This window comes from Carassius carassius, chromosome 5 (genome assembly GCF_963082965.1).
Source record: "Carassius carassius chromosome 5, fCarCar2.1, whole genome shotgun sequence".
NCBI lineage: Eukaryota > Metazoa > Chordata > Actinopteri > Cypriniformes > Cyprinidae > Carassius > Carassius carassius.
In genome coordinates this window covers 10,014,741-10,037,185 of record NC_081759.1, presented here as the reverse complement: position 1 = coordinate 10,037,185, position 22,445 = coordinate 10,014,741, and the positions used below count along the sequence as shown (strand labels likewise).

Here is a 22,445-nt window from a genome sequence, read left to right as displayed (position 1 = left end):
TTTATTTCATGTCAGGGGGAGTGTAAGGGTGCTTTCACATCTCTAGTTCGGTTCATTTGGTCTGAACCAAGGGCAAACAATTATACATTGTTGCATTTTTCAGCTTTTTTGGTTCCTTTTCACACCACACTGATTGCTTTGATCTGAACCAGTTGAAACGAACCAAAATGCAGTCACATGACAACATCCACATCACTCATTGGCCATGACGTAATTCCTAAACTGCTTTTCGGTTGGTCAGAATTAACGTGCGGGAAAGTTCCAACATAAGAGGAAAAGCCATCAAACAACACGGAGACAACACAACTATGGAGAGACGACTGCGCAGGCTAGTTTTGTCCCTGGCCATAATCTATTACATTGTTTGTATACACCACAATATGCAAAAAATACATTTCTATAATGTAGCGTGGATGCAGCTTGAAAACAATGTTCTAATGCACTGCAAACGGCGAGCAGGCATCACTCGTAACTTCAAGCGGAGGTGTGCATTAATTCTTCTTAACTCTGACTTGCTCATGGTCATTAGACCAAATTTCTATGAGGCTCTGCAGCTCCTCACTACTCCAAGTTTGTCCACGAGCTGCCATGCTAAAGTGCAAACTGTCAACAAACACTTCCTCATCCCATAATGGACAGCGCAGCTGACTACGACAGCTGGTTTAGTCCAAAAATGATCAGTAGTTTTTGCAGTTGGGTCTGTTCGAGGTTGGATCACGTTCTCACCACAAACGATCTGCTCCAGAGTTCGTTTGAAAGTGTACCGAGACCACCTCTTCAAGCAGGTCTAGGTACGCTTGTTTGGTCTGCCTTTGGTGTGCACCCGAGTGCGATTGCTGCTTTCACACCTGCCCAAACGAACCGCACCAAAGGGGGAAACGAACTCTGGTACGATTCAACCGAACTAAATGAGGCAGGTGTGAACGCACCCTAAGGCACGTTTATAAACCAAATAACTTAAGTAATATGTGGATTAGTGTGTACTGGAGATGCGAGCCGTTTCAAATGCTTCAGTTCGATTTGATGAACTGGTTCGACCAGTTCTCTAAGAAGATCCGGTTAAAAAGAAAGATTTGGTCACGATCCGGACATCACTAAATAAGACAAAACCAGTAAAACCCATTTCAAACTAGGCATTTGTTAAACCCATTGGGGACATGATTACTTTTTATAATGACATATACTGCTTAAACATAAAACCATGTCTGCATTTGTGATCTGAGAACCAACAAACAAGCCTACTCTACTGCTCAAAACTTGCGTTTGAATCATCATTGGCTAATTATTTAAATATAAAATGTGTACTTACATGCTGTGAGTCAGAAGCACCAGACTGTCCTTGCAAAGTTTGAACTGCCCAACTTTATAGAAACAGCCTTTGTGCCACAGACGCATTGCAGGCTACTGGTTTAGGAAATGACACTGCACACATCTGAATATTTGGGTTGGACTCTTCTGGAACAGTGTTGAAATTCAACTCAACTGATTTATAGTCTTTTCCTCTTTTGGAAGGCCAAACAAAGTAGTTTCGCTTTCACAAGGAATTACACAGCGACTCCATGACATGGTGCTGGCGGCAACAGCGAGAATAAAAGGTACGCCTTCTTTCTTTGCTTGAATATTTGGGCGGCATTATGCAAATCTTCCCACATAGTGTCGTAGAGATGTGGGGGCGTGTTAGAAAGAGCCATTTTGGGGGGGAGGGGTGGACGTGCCTTAACTTTTATAAAGAATATCTCTTTGGATTTGAGACTTTAGTCTTTGCAGCTTTACAGATCTTTTTTAAGCACCAATAGTTGTAACACTCCAAAGAGAAAGGAAAAATTTTAATCGCATCATATGACCCCTTTAAACACAGAAACCAGTTTCATGGAAAAGAGCGATTCTCTTTTTTCGTGTTCCACACAGTATTAAAACAACATGAGGTTGAGCAAATAATAGCATTGTAAATTCTACATATTAATAAAAATAATATTGCATGTTTTTGTGACAGTTTGGCTTAGAGGATGGAAAATAACACGTAACTACCCCAACATGATAGAAAAATGTGTGTTTGTGTGTGTGTATATGTGCATGTAAACACGCAGCATCGACTGTGAATACTCAGCACCATCATCTTCATGTTTTCCTCCCCGAGGCTTCTCATCATATATATGCATATAGATGTGTGCGTGCGTGTGTTATTAAGTTCTAATGCAGCGCTGTGGAAAAGAGCGAAGGATGGAGAAAGATAAAAATGAAGGATGACAGAGAAAGTGAAAATATTTGTGTCAGCGAAAAAGAGCTTTGCAGCTTTCTCTACCTCTCTCACCCATTCCTCTCGTGTGATGAATAGATGTTTCTTTTTTCTCTGCTTTTTTAGATAAAATTAATGATTCATGATACTAATTTAGCAATTCCTCACTGTCTTGGCTGGTAATATATCTATATCAATATAATGAATAGTCCATTCCATATACACATTCACACACACTGGATGCAAACAAATGCACAGTTGCAACATTTCTATAAATAGACTGGCTGGGCAAACAAAAATAGATGCAGAGAAGAGAAAGCGTGGTTCAGCCACCTGGATCTAAACATGCTGACAATCTGTCTCTTTATATATCTCTGTTTCTATCGGACATATAAGTGAGCAGAGGCTGAAATAAAAAACGCAGGCACTGTGAACACATAACTGATCTTCAACTGGTGTTCTCACAAACAGCATGCATCTGTAATTAAAATATCCATGGTACTACTATAACTTTTAACACTTTTTCTATTGGCTATTTTACATGGGTTTTGAATACGGCTCCATTTCCATTAACCAATATATGCTAGCTGATGTTAAGATGAAGAGTTGACGTCCATAAGGCGTAGCCATCTTTTCAGAAGTGAGGGGGACAGAAATCACACACACACACACAGACATATATATATGTGTCTGTGTGTGTGTGTGTGTGTGTGTGTAATTTCATTATAATATAACATTTCTGTAATCTATATAGCCTAATAGTCAACAGTTTTTTAACAGTAAGATTTTTAATGTTTTGAAAGAAGTCTCTTCTGCTCACCAAGTCTGCCTTTATTTGATCCAAAGTACAGCCAAAGCAGTAATATTGTGAAATATTTATACTGTTTAAAATAACTGTTTTCTATCTTAGTATATTTTAAATGTAATGTATTCCTGTGATCAGATGAGTACAGATGAGTACATTTTCTTCAGCATTCTTTGATGATTAGAAGGATCCACAGGTGAGCATTTACTTTATGTGAAATAAAAAGCTTTCGCAACATTATACACCATATCATTCAAAAGCTTACTCAGTATATATATATATATATATATATATATATATATATATACGGATATATATATATATATATATATATATATATATTGTTAAATAAATGATAGAAATTAATACTTTTATTTAGCAAGGATTTTTTAAATTGATCAAAAGTGATGATAAAGACATCATTTTACAAGAGATTTCTATTTCAGATAAATGCTCTTCTGAACTGTCTATTCATCAAAGAAACCTGAAAAAAATCTACTTAGCTGTTTTCAACATTATCATAATAAGAGTTTTTTTTTCTTTTTCTTTTTTTAGAATCAAATCAGTATATGATAATTATTTCTGAAGGATCGTGTGACTGGAGTAATGATGCAAAAAAAAAATTCAGCTTTGAAACCTCAATAAATTACATTTTGAAATATATTCAAATAGAAAACAGCTATTTTAAATAGGCTAGTAAATATATTTCAAAATTTCACTGATTTGCAGTACTTGGATCAAATAAATGCAGGCTTGGAGAACAGAAGAGAATTAAAAAACATTAACAAGCTTACTGTTCAAAAACTATTGACTGGTAGTGGATACAAATTTTTCTCTAATTTCTAGCTTTTTTTGGCTTAGAAATCTATAACTGCTGGACAATAACAAATAATAATGATTTGTTTAAATACTACAAACACTTTTTTTTATCACATAATAAGGCAGAATAGTTTATATACTGTAATAAATGCTATGTCAATTAGCACTGCATTGTTCTTATACTTTACTTATCACTTGCTGGAGATTTTTTTGGACTTGAAAAAAACAAAACCGAAAACAACTGTTTTCATATTGCGATAGCTGGACGCTTTTGCCCATATTAGGAATTTCCTGTTATGACTTTCTGCGCGAGAGCACCCTCCGGCTTCGAGTATGAATGAAACACACACTGCAGGAGAGTTTAGCGCTCTGTGATGTTAATTTCGCCTTCTCAGTCCGAAAAAAAAACATCAGGTCATGCACAGACTATCCTGTCTCTTTGAGTTTAAATCTATATTTATTCACACCAGCTCTTGAAAACCTCTATATGAACAAACTTGCCCGAAAAAGTGCGGGGGACGAATTTCCGTGATATTAAAAGTGGGGGGGGGGGGGATACGTCCCCCACCTCATCTACGCCCCTGTGGTATAGGGTAATTAATCTAGAATTATTCTGATAATTGATTAATCAGTCAGCTATGCCTTTGAGTAATTGATTAATGTTATTACAAAAAGCCACATTTTATTTTTTATATTTTGTTTAGAAAAAGTAATCCTACACCCTGCACATTGTTGCTCATAAATACTGCGTAAATTGAAGGGTATGAAAATCAATATAATGTGTAATGTGTAATAGTTTTGTTTATGTAAGCTCTACGTTATGTGCAAAAAAGGGTTAAATATAAATATGACATTCTAAGACAGAAAACAACTGATTGCTCATAATAAGTAAATATATGTCAAGTTCTGTGTGTTTTCTGACTGACCACAGCTCTGCCCAAACTTGAAAACTGATTTATCTCTGATGAACGCAAAGGACAACTCAAATCTGTTTATTTTTATTTTTATTTTTTTTTTATTAAAGATGGTTTGATAGATTGGGATGGAATAGAATAGGTTGATAACCTTTAAGATACACAAACCAAAACATGAATTCGTTACAAATAAATCACAACTAAATTTCAATACCACTTTCTCAAAGTAATAATAAATAAATCTTACTGAATCCTCAAACCAAACCAAACAAAGTCATTAAGATTAACCTAGGATCTCTAATAGTTAATAATTAAAATACCAATCCCATAATTAAACTTCTATAATTTAACCCTCTGGGCTTCTTCGTAAATGGGTCACACTTAGCTTCCTCCCGCCCGAAAACGGGCGAAGCCTTAAAATTGTACTTTACTTTTTCCCAGGATAACCAATCAAATATATTTTTGTTCTATAATTTTTTCTGATTATTATTTAGAATTTTTTGATTTTTTTATGATACTTTGCATTAATTATATAATTTTTATGAGCTATTTTTTCCATTAGAATTAATATATCATTTTTTATTTTATATTTATTTAAAAAAAAAAATTCAATAAATGCAGCATTTCACATCAAAATAGAGTGCCAGCCTAAAAAAAAAATGTTCCAGGAGAAGAACTTCATCTAGTGGCTTTAAAAAATAGCCACTTTTGTGTAATGTCCTGTACCAGCCTGTAGGCTGTCTATAGCTTCCTATATATCCTATATATAAAGGCTTTTTGATTCCTTTTGTTGTTTTAGACATGATTTCTCTATCTTATTCGTTTTTTTTATTTAGATATACATTTAGATATTCTAAAAGATGATTACTTTATTTTCTTAACAAAAATGTTTAGATAAGTATCAGGTTTTGCATTATGATTACAATCAAACTATAGCATTTGGTTAGAAAGGGAACACAATGTGTGTGTGTGTGTGTGTGTATGTGTGAGTGAATGTGTGTGTGTGTGTGTGTGTGTGTGTGTGTGTGTGTGTTGCATTTGAGCGAGAGTCTCTTTTTGTATTTTTTATTTATTTATTTTTGCATATTCTCAAAATTTGCTGTTGCAGTCTTACCAGTCTCTCTCTTTCTCTCTCTCTCTCTCTCTGTGTGTGTGTGTGTGTGTGTGTGTGCATTTGAGCAAGTTTTTTTTTTTCATTTATTGATTTTTATGTGGAATATTCTACAAATTTGCTGTTGCAGTCGCCAGTTTATCTGTGTATGTGTGTGTGTGTTTGTGTGCGTGGGTGTGTGTGTGTGTGGGGGGGGGGATCTTATTTGCACTCTTGATGTTCTAGAGTGTCACCCCTTCATTGCTGTACACTTTTTTTCAGCACAGTTGCTGATCTGTAGCTTGTACCACCAAAAGTTTCTCTGAGTTTTCCTATTTTTTCGTATTTCCCATTCATTTCCTATGTCGCCCGTTTTCGGGCGGGAGGAAGCTAAGTGTGACTTTTTTTTTTACGACCCTTTAACATATCAGAATCATCTCCTTGATTTTTTTGTGTGTTCATATAGGTAATACAACAAAAGTCACCAAGTTTCATCCCCATCCAATGAAGCAAAAAAATTAAACATTTCAAAACGTTCAAGTTTTCGCCCGTTTTCGGGCGAAGAAGCCCAGACAATACACATGCTTAGAGTAATGTTACTTCTGTCAGGTTCTACATTCACATGATAAAGTCTTCGCTATTTAATTTAAATTACACATTACAACCAAACAAAAAGTCATATAGGAGCCTAAACTCAACACATTCGAACACATTCAATCACATTCTGTCCTACCAGTTGCGACTTTGGATGATCAGGAGCTGTGGTCAGTATCTTTTTTCAGGAACAAGTGAGAGGGCCAACTGAGCTCTTACCAAACATTTCAATGCCATGCACTAGGGGTGGGCGGATCGATCTAAATATCGATAGTATCGATGCCAACATTGGTATTGGTATCAGATCGATACAATTGTAATTGAATCGATATTTTAACTTAAATATCTCTCCTCGGATCGATACCAAATTTTGTAGTATTGCCCACCACTACCATGCACTCCCTGTGGGTGCGCCGATAAATATGGTCCCAAGAGCACTTCCGAGAAGTTGGTTCCACCAACTCCTGTAGCACGGTTGCTCCCTGCAGTTTGGGAGTGCTCTGAGTATCCTGGATGAATCTAGGCTGGATTGCTCAGTGCAACTTGTTACCATGAATTGACACAGCACCTCCCACTTGAGCTCCTGGTTCTTCAACCCAATGAGGTCACACCAGTACTGTGATGTGTTGGATTTAGTTACTCCAATTTTGATCCTGTTGCTGCTGCTGCTCTTCAGCTGGAAGCAGGACAACTATTCGTCTGACATCCCTGTGAAGAACTGCAGCAGGTATCTTGGTTGAGTGGTTTTTTATCTTTTTAGTGGGCTTCACAGTTGCGACTGGGTAGCTGGGGAAGTATCAGATTTATATACATTCCTCACAATTCCCTTCCTGTCAGTGTTGACATCAATGACTCTGGCAAGCCTGAACTGACTTCTCAAGGTGTTCTGGTCAGCCAGCCAGACGACATCTCCAATTGCCACATTCAAGTCAAGTCACCTTTATTTATATAGCGCTTTAAACAAAATACATTGCGTCAAAGCAACTGAACAACATTCATTAGAAAAACAGTGTGTCAATAATGTAAAATGACAGTTAAAGGCAGTTTATCATTGAATTCAGTGATGTCATCTCTGTTCAGTTTAAATAGTGTCTGTGCATTTATTTACAATCAAGTCAATGATATCGCTGTAGATTAAGTGACCCCAACTAAGCAAGCCAGAGGCGATGGCGTCAAGGAACCAAAACTCCATCGGTGACAGAATGAAGAAAAAAAACCTTGGGAGAAACCAGGCTCAGTTTGGGGGCCAGTTCTCCTCTGACCAGACGATGCCAGCAGTTCAATTCCAGGCTGCAGCAAAGTCAGATTGTGCAGAAGAATCATCTGTTTCTTGTGGTCTTGTCCTGGTGGTCGTCTGAGACAAGGTCTTTACAGGGGATCTGTATATGGGGCTCTAGTTGTCCTGGTCTCCGCTGTCTTTCAGGGATGTAGAGGTCCTTTCTAGGTGCTGATCCACCATCTGGTCTGGATACATACTGGATCCGGGTGACTGCAGTGACCCTCTGATCTGGATACAGACTGGATCTGGTGTCTACGGTGACCTCGGAATAAGAGAGAAACAGACTATTAGTAGCATAGATGCCATTCTTCTAATGATGTAGCAAGTACATCGGGTGTTATGGGAAGTGTTCCCGGTTCCGGTTTACCTAATTAATGCAGCCTAAAAATCCTTTAACGGATTTGGATATTAAAAGCGTATTAGTATGTTATGTGTAAGCCAGGTTAAAGAGATGGGTCTTTAATCTAGATTTAAACTGCAAGAGTGTGTCTGCCTCCCGAACAATGTTAAGTAGGTTATTCCAGAGTTTAGGTGCCAAATAGGAAAAGGATCTGCCGCAGTTGATTTTGATATTCAATAAAGCATTACAATAATCTAACCTTGAGGTCATAAATGCATGGATTAACATTTCTGCATTTGACATTGAGAGCATAGGCCGTAATTTAGATATATTTTTGAGATGGAAAAATGCAGTTTTACAAATGCTAGAAACGTGACTTTCTAAGGAAAGATTGCGATCAAATCACACCTAGGTTCCTAAATGATGATGAAGAATTGACAGAGCAGCCCTCAAGTCTTAGACAGTGTTCTAGGTTATTACATGCAGAGTTTTTAGGTCCTATAATTAACACCTCTGTTTTTTCAGAATTTAGCGGTAAGAAATTACTCGTCATCCAGTTTTTTATATCGATTATGCATTCCATTAGTTTTTCAAATTGGTGTGTTTCACCTGGCCATGAAGAAATATAGAGCTGAGTATCATCAGCATAACAGTGAAAGCTAACAACATGTTTCCTGATGATATCTCCCAAAGATAACATATAAAGCGTGAAGAGTAGTGGCCCTAGTACTGACCCTTGAGGTACTCCATACTGCACTTGTGATCAATATGATACATCTTCATTCACTGCTACGAACTGATGGCGGTCACATAAGTATGATTTAAACCATGCTAATGCACTTCCATTAATGCCAACAAAGTGTTCAAGTCTCTGCAAAAGAATGTTCTGGTCAATTGTGTCAAACGCAGCACTAAGATCCAAAAAAACTAATAGAAAGATACAACCACGATCAGATGATAAGAGCAGGTCATTTGTAACTCTAAGGAGAGCAGTCTCAGTACTATGATACGGTCTAAATCCTGACTGGAAATCCTCACATATACCATTTTTCTCTAAGAAGGAATATAATTGTGAGGATACCACCTTTTCTAGTATCTTGGACAGAAAAGGGAGATTCGAGATTGGTCTATAATTAACTAGTTCTTTGGGGTCAAGTTGTGGTTTTTTGATGAGAGTCTTAATAACAGCCAGTTTGAAGGTTTTGGGGACATATCCTAATGACAATGAGGAATTAATAATAGTCAGAAGAGGATCTAGGACTTCTGGAAGCACCTCTTTTAGGAGCTTAGATGGTATAGGGTCTAACATATGTAGCAGAAATGACTCGAACCAGACAAATTAAAGAGTCGATCAGGGCTGTGGTTGAAACACGAGCTGAATTCCTCAGTAAGGCAACAGGAAGTCATAAAACATTCTGTGCCACAAGTCCCAAGCAAGATAACCAACCAACCAACGATTTCACAGAACAGCTTTCAACATTAACACCACTAGAACAATTATTGACAATTTCAATTCGGAGAAGAGATTTGTCAAATTTGTTGTTCGTAATTGAGCCCATGAGAGTACTACACAAGATCTTTTGACTTCCCCCACCCAGCAGAACCAGACTGAAATTCCTAAGGGGGAAGGGGCTTTGAACCTCTGGTCTCCACAGAAATCTTTGTCAAGAGAATGGCAAAGAAACTGTCTTTTCTACATGTATATGGACCAAAATGAACTCCAAAATGACTTCTAAATGAATATCAGTCCATCGCTTCACTCCATATTCATTTATATGTAACCCACACATTTGACTATCATGTTATAATCACTTATTGTGTATGTCTTTTAATAACTATGGGATAGCTTAAGGATACATAGTCATGTCTAGTATCTATGTAATCGAATCTGCTTGCTTGAAATAGTCCTGACAATCAGTTATTGGTCAAATGTATCATATTCTTGTTATATGAATCATGTCCAAAATTATACCCTGCAAGAGCGGGAAAATTCGGACCACATGCTTGGTAAGATAAACATATGATTTATGATACCCCCGAGCCAAGACAATATCTGATTGGTCAAGAAAACATTTGAGGTGTGGCCAACAGGCCAGTTTAAATACTCAGGACACCATAAAATCTTGCTTTTAGTCTCTAGTAGGGGTGTGACGAGACGCTTATTCCACGAGACGAGACGAGGCACGAGATTGGGTTCACGAGAACGAGACAAGATGAGATTTTTACACAGTTTTTAAGAAATCCTCAATAAAAAAATATGAATGGAAAATAGACTTTTATTCAACTGAAAATCACAAAATGCAAAACAATTTAGGTGCATTTTGAAATCAACTTGTAATAATGAATGTTATTTTACTTCTATTTTAATGAATTCCATGCAGTAAAGGACATACAAAAATATAAAACAGTATAAATAAAATAAATATATAACAGAAATAACACTTTAAATGCAAACAGTAAGTGTATCATCAACTTAAATCAAAGTACTGCTCTCTCAAAACTACAAGTGCAAACAGAAACAAATTTTTCTTCAAATATGAAAAAGAGATAAATTAACTACACAGAACAGCCTAAGATATGGTCATGTTCTTTTTCAAGAATATAAGCATGTCAACCATTTCTGGCAGCAGTTGAGACCTTTGGGCAGTAACTATGTCTCCTGCAGTTGAAAAGACACGCTCACTTGGAACAGAGGTAGCAGGGATGGAAAGGTATGCTTTGGCAAGTGGAGACAGCAAAGGATATTTAAACCTGTTTTCTCTCCACCACTTCAGAGGGCAGCAACTGAGTGGGATAGAGGCCTCTCTTCTGTAGAGATCAATTTCCTTCTCAGTCCCTCTGCGGGACTTTTCTGTCTTAGAGAAAGAGTCTCCTAGTAGATCCTCAAGCGCTGTCTTCTTGGAAGCAGGTTCTCCCTCTTCTGACTCGACTCCCAGAGCCCCCTCTCCTCCATGTGTGTAACAGTGAGCTGCTGCCCCTACTCTCCTCTCTGTACTCTTCTCACCTGTGGTCTTTAAACAGCAGAAACACTGGCTTTAACCTTTAGCAGCAAAGCAGTCCCCCCTCTCCCTCTACACACAAACACACCCACTCTGATGCTGTCATGTTTCTAATAAATGTTTCTAATTTCTAACACACACACACACATTTTGCATTAATACATTAAACATTTTCAGTTGGTACTGGGAACATAAATCTAGAAGGAAAAAATGCACACACACTTTCACACTTACAAAAGGAGTAAAGTAATTCAAACTGATGTATACCTGATTTTGCTGCAATTGTTCTGCCTTTTCCTGCACCCTCAGGAAGACAGACTCGCGTTGGTTATGGTCTAGCTGCGGTAGAGTCAGGAATCTTGGGTCCAGCGCAGTGCTCTCTAACAGAACATTGTATGCATCTCCGCTGTATCTCCCTGAAATATTACTGAGGATTGCTCTCTTTGTGTCTGCCACGATGGGGGAATCGCCTTCATTTGGCACCATGCTCTGTTCAATCATGCTCTTCAGTGGCACAATGAGAGACACTGTGGGGCTCTTCTCCTCACATAAGACTGTGGTGGCGGTTTTCAGAGGATTCAGCAGCTTCACAAGGTCTTCGGCATTCAAGATATTGCTGCTGTCCAGTGTATCAATGTTACGGGCATTTTGTCTCATCTCAGGGCTGGTGAGAGCTGCTGATATGGCAGCTTGCTGCTCCAGGTAACGAACCAGCATATCTGTGAAGTGAAGTGAGTGAAGTGACATTCAGCCAAGTATGGTGACCCATACTCAGAATTTGTGCTCTGCATTTAACCCATCCGAAATGCACACACACAGAGCAGTGAACACACACACACACACTGTGAGCACACACCCGGAGCAGTGGGCAGCCATTTATGCTGCGGCGCCCGGGGAGCAGTTGGGGGTTCGATGCCTTGCTCAAGGGCACCTAAGTCGTGGTATTGAAGGTGGAGAGAGAACTGTACATGCACTCCCCCCACCCACAATTCCTGCCGGCCCGGGACTCGAACTCACAACCTTTCGATTGGGAGTCCGACTCTCTAACCATTAGGCCACGACTTCCCATCTAAAGTGCTATTAAAAAAAAAGCTGTTACTCGTCTCACCCGCCCAAGCAACCGAGTGACGCGCGCAACACCGAGGCCAGCCTGGGTAGCGAGGTTTATCGTGTACGCAAAGCACTTGATGTGCGGCTCTAATCCTGCCTCACGCACAGCCACGTCCATATTACGCGCATTGTCAGTCACAATTGCAATGCCATGGTTTGGTTTTTTAATCTCCCAGTCAGTGACAGCTGCTGGTAAAACTTCAGCTATGTTTGTCCCTGTATGGGACTCAAAAAGTGGGCGAGTCCGCAGTACAAAATTCACCATTTCCCAGTCACTGTTGATTATGTGGGCTGAAATTGTGATATAGCCCTGCGTACACCTAGAAGTCCAACCATCTGTAGTAATGGCGATGCTTTCTGCCTCTTTCAGAGTCTGTACAACCTTTGTAGAGGGTTGGGACCACATTGCGAGTAAAATGCGCGCGTGATGGGATGGTGTACCTCGGTTCCAGTGTGCGGAGGAGTCGCCGAAATCCCAGATTTTCCACCACAGAAAATGGCCTCATATCTGCTGCAATGAAAACGCCGATGTCTCTCGTTATTGCTGTGGCTCTTGCACTTGACGGTGGAAGAGATGCAAAGGCATTTAGAGTTGTTTGCCGTTTTAATGTTTTCGTCACAGGTGCAGCTAGCTTTAGTAGAGAGCTGTTGTGGTTCTGTATGTGTTTTTGCATAGTGCTCGTGTTAGCCGCGGTGTACGGCATTGTTTTCTTACAATGTTTACATATTGTGTTCGTCTTGTCTGTCACTCTTTCGCCATTTATAATTTCCCCAGGAAAACCAAAATGTTGCCACACAAACGATTTAAAAGTGGCAGGGGCATCTTCAATACTAATTTCATGCTCCATCACGCTGACATCACAACAACACTCACGAGACAACTTTTCACCTCAACGAGAAATCTCGTTGCGTTTTAATCTCGCGAGATCTCGTAACACGAGATCTCATCACACCCTTAGTCTCTAGCTATGCTTCTGCTATTAGTCATGTCTGCTTTTAGTTCTAGCCTTGCTTTTGCTATCAGTCATGCCAGCTTTTAGCTTTGCTTCTTAGCTTTAGCTTTTAGCCATGCTGTTTGTCATCACTGTTCTTTGAGCGCGGTTCCAGCGTGCTTCAGCCTGCACGCCTGCTGCTACTTAGCCACGATGAGAAGAAACACCACATAGTCTCGTCAAACTTTATTTCTTTTCTTTTCCGTTTGAGAGTTTCGTGTTCTGAATTAAGTTTTGTAAGGTCGAGTTTCAACTTCAACTTCGACCTCACCCTCATGTCGTTCCAAACCCGTAAGACCTCCGTTCAACACAGTTTAAGATATTTTAGATTTAGTCAGAGAGATTTCTGTCCCTCCATTGAAACTGTGTGTACAGTACAGTATATTGTCCATGTCCAGAAAGGTAATAAAAACATCTTCCAATAAGCATTAATCCACAAATGACTTAAGCTGTTAACTTTTTTAATGTGGCTGAGACTCCCTCTGAGTTAAAACAAACCAATATCCTGGAGTAATTCATGTACTCAAACAGTACACTGACTGAACTGCTGTGAAGAGAGAACTGAAGATGAACACCGAGCCGAGCCAGATAACGAACGAATGATTGACTCGTTCTCAAGTCAAGAACCGTTTGCATCGGTTTTTGGATCACCAGTAGTGATGGGAAGTTCGGAAGAAGAAAACGGTTCACCGGTTCTTTTGCTCTCTAAGTAATGATGTCATTGGCAATGATTGCCCTTGATTCAAGCCTTTGGTTTACCCGCGCTCATTACATTAGCACAGAATCTGTTCAGAATAAATCTTCAAAATAATCCGTTCAGTTCAGACGCGCTGTGTGTCAGTCTGCTTCACACTGAATCCCACATGCGCAGTATCATCAGCTCCTCGGTTCTCGAATCAGACGGGACCGACAAAAATGGTTCTTAACTCGAGAATGAGTCAATCGTTTGTTTGTTATCTGGCTCGGCTCAGTGTTCATCTTCAGTTCTCTCTTCACAGCAGTTCAGTCAGTGTAACTCCAAGGGAGTGTCAGCCACATTAAAAAAGTTAACAGCTTAAGTCATTCGTAGATGATTTGATTGTGATTATTGGAGACGAGAACCGTTTCAAACGATTCAGTTCGATTTGGTGAATTGGTTCAAGAAGATCCGGTTATATCGAGTGATTCGTTTGCAAACCGGATATCACTAAACTATACTACTACCACAACAAAATATCCAAAATATCCTACTACCACAACAAAATTAACAACTGTTGTGATGCTCGGACACTCTTCAAGACTTTCTCTTCTCTTCTTAATCCGTCGCCACAACCTCCTCCATCGACTCTTACAGCGGACGACTTTGCAGCTTTCTTCACAAATAAGACAAGATCCATCAGTGACCAATTCTCCACACCACAGACTGAGGACAACTTCACAATGACCGACGCACACTCTTTCTCCTCCTTCTCCCCACTCTCAGATTGGACGTCTCCAAACTTCTCCTGTCCAATCATCCTACTACTTGTCCACTTGATCCAATCCCCACTCACCTCCTTCAAGCGATCTCTTCTTCAGTCATACCTTCGCTTACTCACATTATCAACTCCTCTCTTCACTCTGGAACATTTCCCTCAGCATTCAAGCAGGCTCCGGTAAGCCCACTGCTCAAGAAACCATCTCTAAATCTAGCGCTTCTTGAAAACTACAGACCGGTATCCCTTCTTCCATTCATTGCAAAGCGAGCTGTGTTCAACCAGCTTTCTATGTTCCTTGTACAGAACAACCTCCTGGACAGCAACCAATCTGGCTTCAAAAGTGGCCACTCAACTGAGACTGCTCTGCTCTCGGTTACTGAAGCCCTGCGACTAGCAAGAGCAGCTTCAAAATCCTCTGTACTCATCTTACTGGACCCGTCTGCTGCTTTTGACACTGTTAATCACCAGATTCTCCTGTCCACCCTCAGAAAGATGGGCATCTCTGGAACTGCACTCCTCTGGGTTAAGTCCTACCTCTCTGACAGATCCTTCAGTGTGTCTTGGAGGGGTGATGTTTCAAAGTCACACCACCTTGCTACTGGGGTTCCTCAAGGCTCAGTACTTGGACCACTTCTCTTCTCCATCTACATGACATTATTAGGATCTGTCATTCAGAAGCATGGATTTTCTTATCACTGCTACGCTGATGACACCCAACTCTACTTTTTCATTCCAGCCAGACGACCCGACGGTAGCTGCTCGCATTTCAGCCTGTCTGAGTGACATTTCTATCTGGATGAATGACCATCACCTTCAGCTTAACCTTACGAAGACAGAACTCCTGGTGATTCCAGCTAACCCATTGCTTCATCACAACTTCTCTATACAGCTGGGCTCATCAACCATTACTCCTTCTAGGACAGCCAGAAACCTAGGAGTTGTGATGGATCATCAGTTAAGCTTCACAGACCACATTGCTACAACGACCCGGTCCTGCAGGTTTGCCTTATACAACTTTAGGAAGATTAGACCCTTCCTGTCAGATCAAGCAACCCAACTTCTTGTCCAAGCTCTTGTTCTTTCCAGACTGGACTATTGTAATGCTCTCCTGGCGGGCCTTTCTGCATTTACTATCAAGCCTCTAGAGTTGATCCAGAATGCAGCAGCGAGGGTTGTCTTCAATGAGCCAAAAAAAGCTCACGTTACTCCTCTCCTCATCAGGTTACACTGGCTACCAGTAACCGCTCACATCAAATTCAAGGTACTGATGCTTGCCTACAAGATGACCACTGGCATGGCACCAACTTACCTAAATTCACTGGTTAAATCTTATGTGCCCTCCAGAAGTTTGCGCTCTGCAAGTGAACGACACCTTGTGGTGCCATCCCAAAGAAGTTCAAAATCACTCTCACGGACCTTTTCCTGAACTGTGCCCAGCTGGTGGAATGACCTCCCACTCTCAATTCGTACAGCTGAGCATTTACTCATTTTCAAGAAACATCTAAAGACTCATCTTTTTTGCCTGCACTTAACCAACTAACACTAGCACTTTTCCTTTTCTTGTCTTTTCATTTATAAAAAAAAAAAAAAAACCTGGCTGTGTTCTATACTAGACTAATTGAGACTTTTCATGGCACTTGTATACTGTAGTTGTTCTCTTGTTGACCTGACTGCTTCTATTGTTCTCATTTGTAAGTCGCTTTGGATAAAAGCGTCTGCTAAATGATTAAATGTAAACTGCAGTGTTTTGAACTTGCTCACAACAGACACGGAAGAGAAGACAATGCTGAATAAAGTCATAGTTTTCGCTATTTTTGGTCACATGGGCTACTTCGAAGATGTTTTTATTACCTCTCTGGACATGGACAGTATACTGTACACACAGTTTCAATGGAGGGACAGAAAGCATTGGCCAGCATTTCTTTCCACTTTGTGGCAGCTCTCCACACCCAGGCAATGACTGTCATCCACCTGCTTAAACTGCTGAACTTACTGATGTTAAGGATTTTCCTCACTGAAGAACCAGAAGGTGGCCTCCGGACTTAGATTTGGTGCCCTTTTCTGCTAGGGTTGCCTTACAGGTCCTTGTTTTGGTCAGAGTTTGGAGACATTGGCATTGCAGTGGCAGGTGGAGTATGTTGTTTTTTTCCCCACCTGTACTCAGGTCAGTGCTGCTGTAAAACATTTCCTTTGGAGCTTGTTTATACCTTCTTTGGCATCTGCAGCGACATCTTTGGCTGACTTTGTCGACCACTCCTCCACTGGTCGTTTCAGAAACTCTGTGCCATTTTGCCACACAGAGTTCTCTTTCAGGTCTTCTGGGGTTGCTCCTCTTGTTGTGAGGTTAGCAATGTTTTGCTCACCTGGAATCCATCTCCAGTCTTCAACTGATGTGGACTTCTGGATCTCTCCCACTCTGTTTGCAAAAAGATCTGGTACCCATAACTGTCCCTTTGGATTGCACCCAGCACATTTTGACTGTACAGCAGATGGAGCCAATGTACATATTGTATGTGTAGTCTCAGAATTGTGCAAGGCCATGTCCATTACTTCACAGAGGTCTGGATGTGATACGCCAACGGTCTTTCCTAAAGGGCTTTCCCACAGGACAAGATCTCCTACTACCTTTACTCTCTGTGGAGCAAGTCTTCCTTCATGGTGGCTTATGAGAAGCTCCACATGTTCTGGTCCGTGAAGATCTTCCAGGTTGGAGTTGGGGAAGAACTTCTTGAGTTGCTGTGGTTAGATTACTCTGTGAACTTTTTCAAGTTAATCCAACCCATAACAGATCAGCTCATGAGCTCTCTCCGTACCTCTAGGTGTCTTGACTCTTACCCTGAGTAAGTATCTTTTGGTCTTTACCTTTATGGCCATGCCTCCAACTCCATGGACGACAAGCGTGATCTTTTCACTTTTAAGCTTCAGTCTCCTGGCAGCTATATGAGTGATGTAGTTGGTATCTAATGCTAAGTCAATAAGAGTTCCAATTTTCTGTCCTGCATTGGTGGTTACTTCGAGAAGCATAAGAATATGCTTTTTTGTGGTTTTCCCACTTTCACAAATACTTTCCCCTTGAATCCTCCTTTCAGGCAAAAAAAGAAATGGTGATCTGAAGAGCTTCCTCTCCTGCAGTCTTTGTTCCTGCACAGGTACGTGTCCTTAAAATTCATCATCCTCTGCATGACATCTGAGACATCTTCTGCATGCTCCTAGCCTTTCGACAGCATTCAGCTTCTCACCAGGCTTTAGTTCTTTAAACTGCTTACAAAAGAATATCTTCTCACGGTGCTTTTCATCTCCACAGACAACACATCCTCCTTTCCTCGTGGACTTTTTGGAGGCATACCTCTTCTCCAGGTACGTAGCTTTCTTTTCAGGTTTTTTACCTACACCCAGAATGTCCTCTTGTGTCTTTAAGAATGTTAGAAGGATGTCGAAGTGATTGTCAAGTGTGACTCCATTTCTTGGATTGACCGTGAATGTCAGCCAGTCCCTCTTTTTATTATCTAGCAGCTTACTCTCTATGGATCTGATCACAAGGGTATTTTTATGGCTCCAGTGCTTTCGAGCTCCGTGAGGTCATTCAGGGCCTTTTCCACAGCTTGAATTAGGTCAATTACCTTCCTTAGCTGGTGTGACTTTAAAGAGGGATCCTCTCTAGGTCCTCAGTTATCTCCAAGGCAATTGTTGGCTTATTTCCATACCTGTTTTGAAGTACTCTAAATATGTCATCAGCACTGTTTTATGTTGACGGGCATATTCTCTCATCCACACTGCTTTTGCAGGTTTTCCCAGTCTCTCCTCCATCTATGGAAATTTCTCTTAAACCCAGTGAATTTAGGTAGACTGGTTGGCTTTATTCTCACCACTGGTCATGTAACTGCTGTTGGTTGAGGCTCTGGACCTCTTCTTTCCTCTTCTGCAATTGTTTGTGCGGTGAGGAATTCTGCTCTTTTGGCCTTGAGGTTGCTGCAGAATACTCTCAGGTCTTTTAATCTGCCTTTCAGGTGTGCTTTCTGATCATGTGAGATCCATTTTTCCCAGTCTTTCAGGCTTACAGTTGCATCATGGATTAGCCTCCTCACTCTTTCCAGCTGCAGTTCATAGCAGTCTCTATTGATAGCAGTGATGGGGCTTGCTTAGGCCCTGTCACAGGCTTTTACCCCTTCTTGGATTGTAAAGTCTACCTCCTCTGTACCATATCTTGACCAGAGGTTGGATTGGACTGCTTCACGGATTTCCTCCAGTCTCATGTCACACTCTTCCATTGTCCTTTCAAACTCAGCCTGCTGGTGCTTGTCGAGCTTGACTTCTCCACCCTCCTCAGTTCCCGCTTCAGCCAGTAGGCCAGCCCTGTAGTCATTATTTGCATCGCTGACATACCTTGCCAGGGAACTGAGCTTGCTGAACTCCTCTTGTAGAGTTTCCTTTGCCATGGTGTAAAGTTTCCAGTCAATTCTTCCTTTGCGTCGACAGCTTGACTTCAGGCATTTGATCCTTGTTCTCACTGCCACACTGGTAATCAACTGTCTGTGTGTTTTCACACTGGTAATCAAAAAGTTCTGTGTGTTTTCTGACTGACCACAGCTCTGCCCAAACTTGAAAACTGCTTTATCTCTGATGAACGCAAAGGACAACTCAAATCTGTTCACTTTTTTTTCTCTTAAAGATGGTTTGATAGATTAAGATGGAACAGAATAGGTTGATAACCTTTAAGATACATAAACCAAAACATGAATTAGTTACAAATAAATCACAAATAAATCTCAATACCACTTTCTCAAAATAATAATAAATAAATGTTACTGAATCCTCAAACCAAACCAAACAAAGTCATTAAGATTAACCTAGGATCTCTAATAGTTAATAATTAAAATACCAATCCCATAATTAAACTTCTATAATTTAAACAATACAAATGCTTAGAGTTATGTTACTTCTGTCAAGTTCTACATTCACATGATAAAGTCTTTGCTATTTAATTTAAATTACACATTACAACCAAGCAAAAAGTCATATAGAAGCCTGAACTCAACACATTCAATCACATTCTGTCCTACCAGTTGCATCTTTGGATGATAAGGAGCTGTGGTCACAGTATCTTTTTTTCAGGAACGGGTGAGAGGGCCAACTTCTTCTTCTTCTTCTTCATTTTTCATTTTATTGGCAACCACACTTAACATTGCATTATTGCCATAATCCGGTAGCTTAGAGCTTGGATCAGAAACATTCCTATCTCTTAACATTTCTAAGCCCCGCCAAAAAAAAATCAATGGAGCTGCGTGTTCAGCTCCTCCAGCTTCCACCCCACTTCCCTTTAACTCCCGCTTCCCATCCATAACCTTATTTACCTCCAGATTTGCACTATACTTCATCCGCCTCTTCTACCTCTCTCTATAAGCCTATATACATATTAATTCTACATTCTATTCATTAAACCAGTATTATTCAAAAACTGAAACAACACCATACTATTTCATATATTTGACTCCAATATATTCTTTAATGTTAACTCTTTCCCTTCATTCTTCCATAATTTTTTTCTGAGAGGGCCAACTGAGCTCTTATCAAACATTTCAATGCCATGCACTCCCTGTGGGTGCGCCGGTAAATATGGTCCCAAGAGCACTTCCGAGAAGTTGGTTCCACCAACTCCTGTAGCATGGTTGCCCCCTGCAGTTTGGGAGTGCTCTGAGTATCCTGGGTGAATCTAGGCTGGAGTGCTCAGTACAACTTGTAACCATGAATTGACACATCAATGTAAAAGCACAGATTAAAAGTAAAGATCAAGTAGACCGATAAACGATATTTTAAACCAATATTTCACAATTGAGAATAACAAGGGCTCTGACAAAACTTTCTTTAAATGCTTTTAAATTATTGAATTGACAAATTGGTTTTGAAAATTAGCCATTAAAATGCATAATATCCACACCGATAATTGTTCAGGCTGATAATCGGTTGACCCCTACTCATTACACATTGCTACAACACAAATTACTTGTGTTGTAGCATTTTCAATCGGCATTTAATATCCAACAAAAAGCAGCATTGGCTATTTAATGTTATATGTAGCAAAATGTATGTGTGACGAGTGGGGCGGGGCCGAGGGATATGGGAGCGAGGCCGGTGGAGTGATTGGAGATGAGCTACACCTGTTCGACCCGCCGGTCTCGAGGCCCATGGAGGAGATGGAAGGATATAAAACTGGAGCGACGACAGTGAAGGACGAGAGAGGACCAGGCCTGGGCTTTTAGTTGTGTTTAGATTTTTATTTGAGCGCACCAGTCGTCCGTGAGGGGCTGGTGCGCTGTTTTGTGTTTATTTTGTATTAAAAGGTTATTTGATTGTCCGCCGGTTCCCGCCTCCTTCTTCCGGATGAATACAAAGGTTTATTCATTACAGTGGTGCCGAAACCCGGGAGAAGGAGGGACGCGCTGCTGAAGATCCCTCGCCGCTGTGGTGAATCCGCGGTGCCAACGAGCAGGCGAGGAGTGTGCCGCCATGGACGCTCGAGGCGGTGGGACGGGCGAGCTCGCTACTGGCCGCCCACGATAGGGAGGGGCGGCTGCCGTCCGTGAGGGAGCGGAGGAGTCTGCGCCGTTCGCCAGGTGGCCGGAGCCTGCTGCCATCCGCCGGAACGGGGAGGAGCAGGGAACGGGGGACTCCTGCCGGCTGCCCAAAACCGGAGGAGCCGTCGCCGTCCACCGGGCGGCGGAGGAGTGTCGTGCCGTCCGCCGAGGGCCGTCCAGTGCCACCGCCAGGCACCGCGGAGGAGATCGCCCAGCTGGTGGAGGGCCGAGCAGCGGTGCGTCTGGGAACCGGATTTTTTTTTTTTCTCCTCTCTCCCCTCTCTCGTCTCTGTCGCTCCTCCTTCCATCTCCTTTTCTCTCGCCTCGCCTGTCCTACCCCCAGGTTCCCGCAGGTCCCCGTGAGCGTCCCCCCCACCCCCCCGGCGGGAGGGGGGGGGAGTAGAGCGCAGTCTCGGGAGTACCCCCCCGGCCTGCGAGGGGCGATGGGGGTATGTGACGAGTGGGGCGGGGCCGAGGGACATGGGAGCGAGGCCGGTGGAGTGATTGGAGATGAGCTACACCTGTTCGACCCGCCGGTCTCGAGGCCCATGGAGGAGATGGAAGGATATAAAACTGGAGCGACGACAGTGAAGGACGAGAGAGGACCAGGCCTGGGCTTTTAGTTGTGTTTAGATTTTTATTTGAGTGCACCAGTCGTCCGTGAGGGGCTGGTGCGCTGTTTTGTGTTTATTTTGTATTAAAAGGTTATTTGATTGTCCGCCGGTTCCCGCCTCCTTCTTCCGGATGAATACAAAGGTTTATTCATTACAGTATGTTTTAGTCAAAAGTTTTGCATTCATTTTTCTAATGCGCTCTATCTGTTTTTTGCACTCCTGTAAGTGAATACAGTCATGGTTAAAGTGTGATGTTATTCAACTGTGGTCTTTAGTGTCCTTGTTAGTGTTTCTGCCTCCCATGCTGGAGACACCGGTCCAAATTCTCCTCAGAGTGAGCGAGTAGAGTAGAAACAGAGGGGCTATACATGCATCTTTTAAGACCTGATATTAACTGGATATTGACAATGTAGCACATCTTCGAGCAAATGTTAATTTGATAAAACTAAAGTATATTGAAAGTATGGTTCAAATTACTAAATTCTTTCTCTTTTTCTCTCAGAAACCTCGGAAAGTCGGGTCTACGTGTTTCTTGCTTGGGTCTTGGTGAGTAACTATAAGCTTTGGTTATCTCTCTTTAAGTCTAAAAATACTTAAATACTTTTATTTGAAGGTGGTGGTGGA

The 22,445-nt window shown here is 41.2% G+C and overlaps 1 protein-coding gene across 4 annotated transcripts in view; it reads left to right on the top strand.

Annotated features, from left to right (window-relative positions):
* LOC132140763 (voltage-gated potassium channel subunit beta-3) overlaps positions 1–22,445 on the top strand; it is a 70,730-nt gene that overhangs the window by 32,970 nt on the left and 15,315 nt on the right. For all 4 annotated transcript variants that reach the window (XM_059549723.1, XM_059549721.1, XM_059549724.1 and 1 more), the window contains one exon: positions 22,324–22,367. In XM_059549723.1, the coding sequence (XP_059405706.1) occupies positions 22,324–22,367 (44 nt within the window). The remainder of the gene's footprint in view (positions 1–22,323; positions 22,368–22,445) is intronic.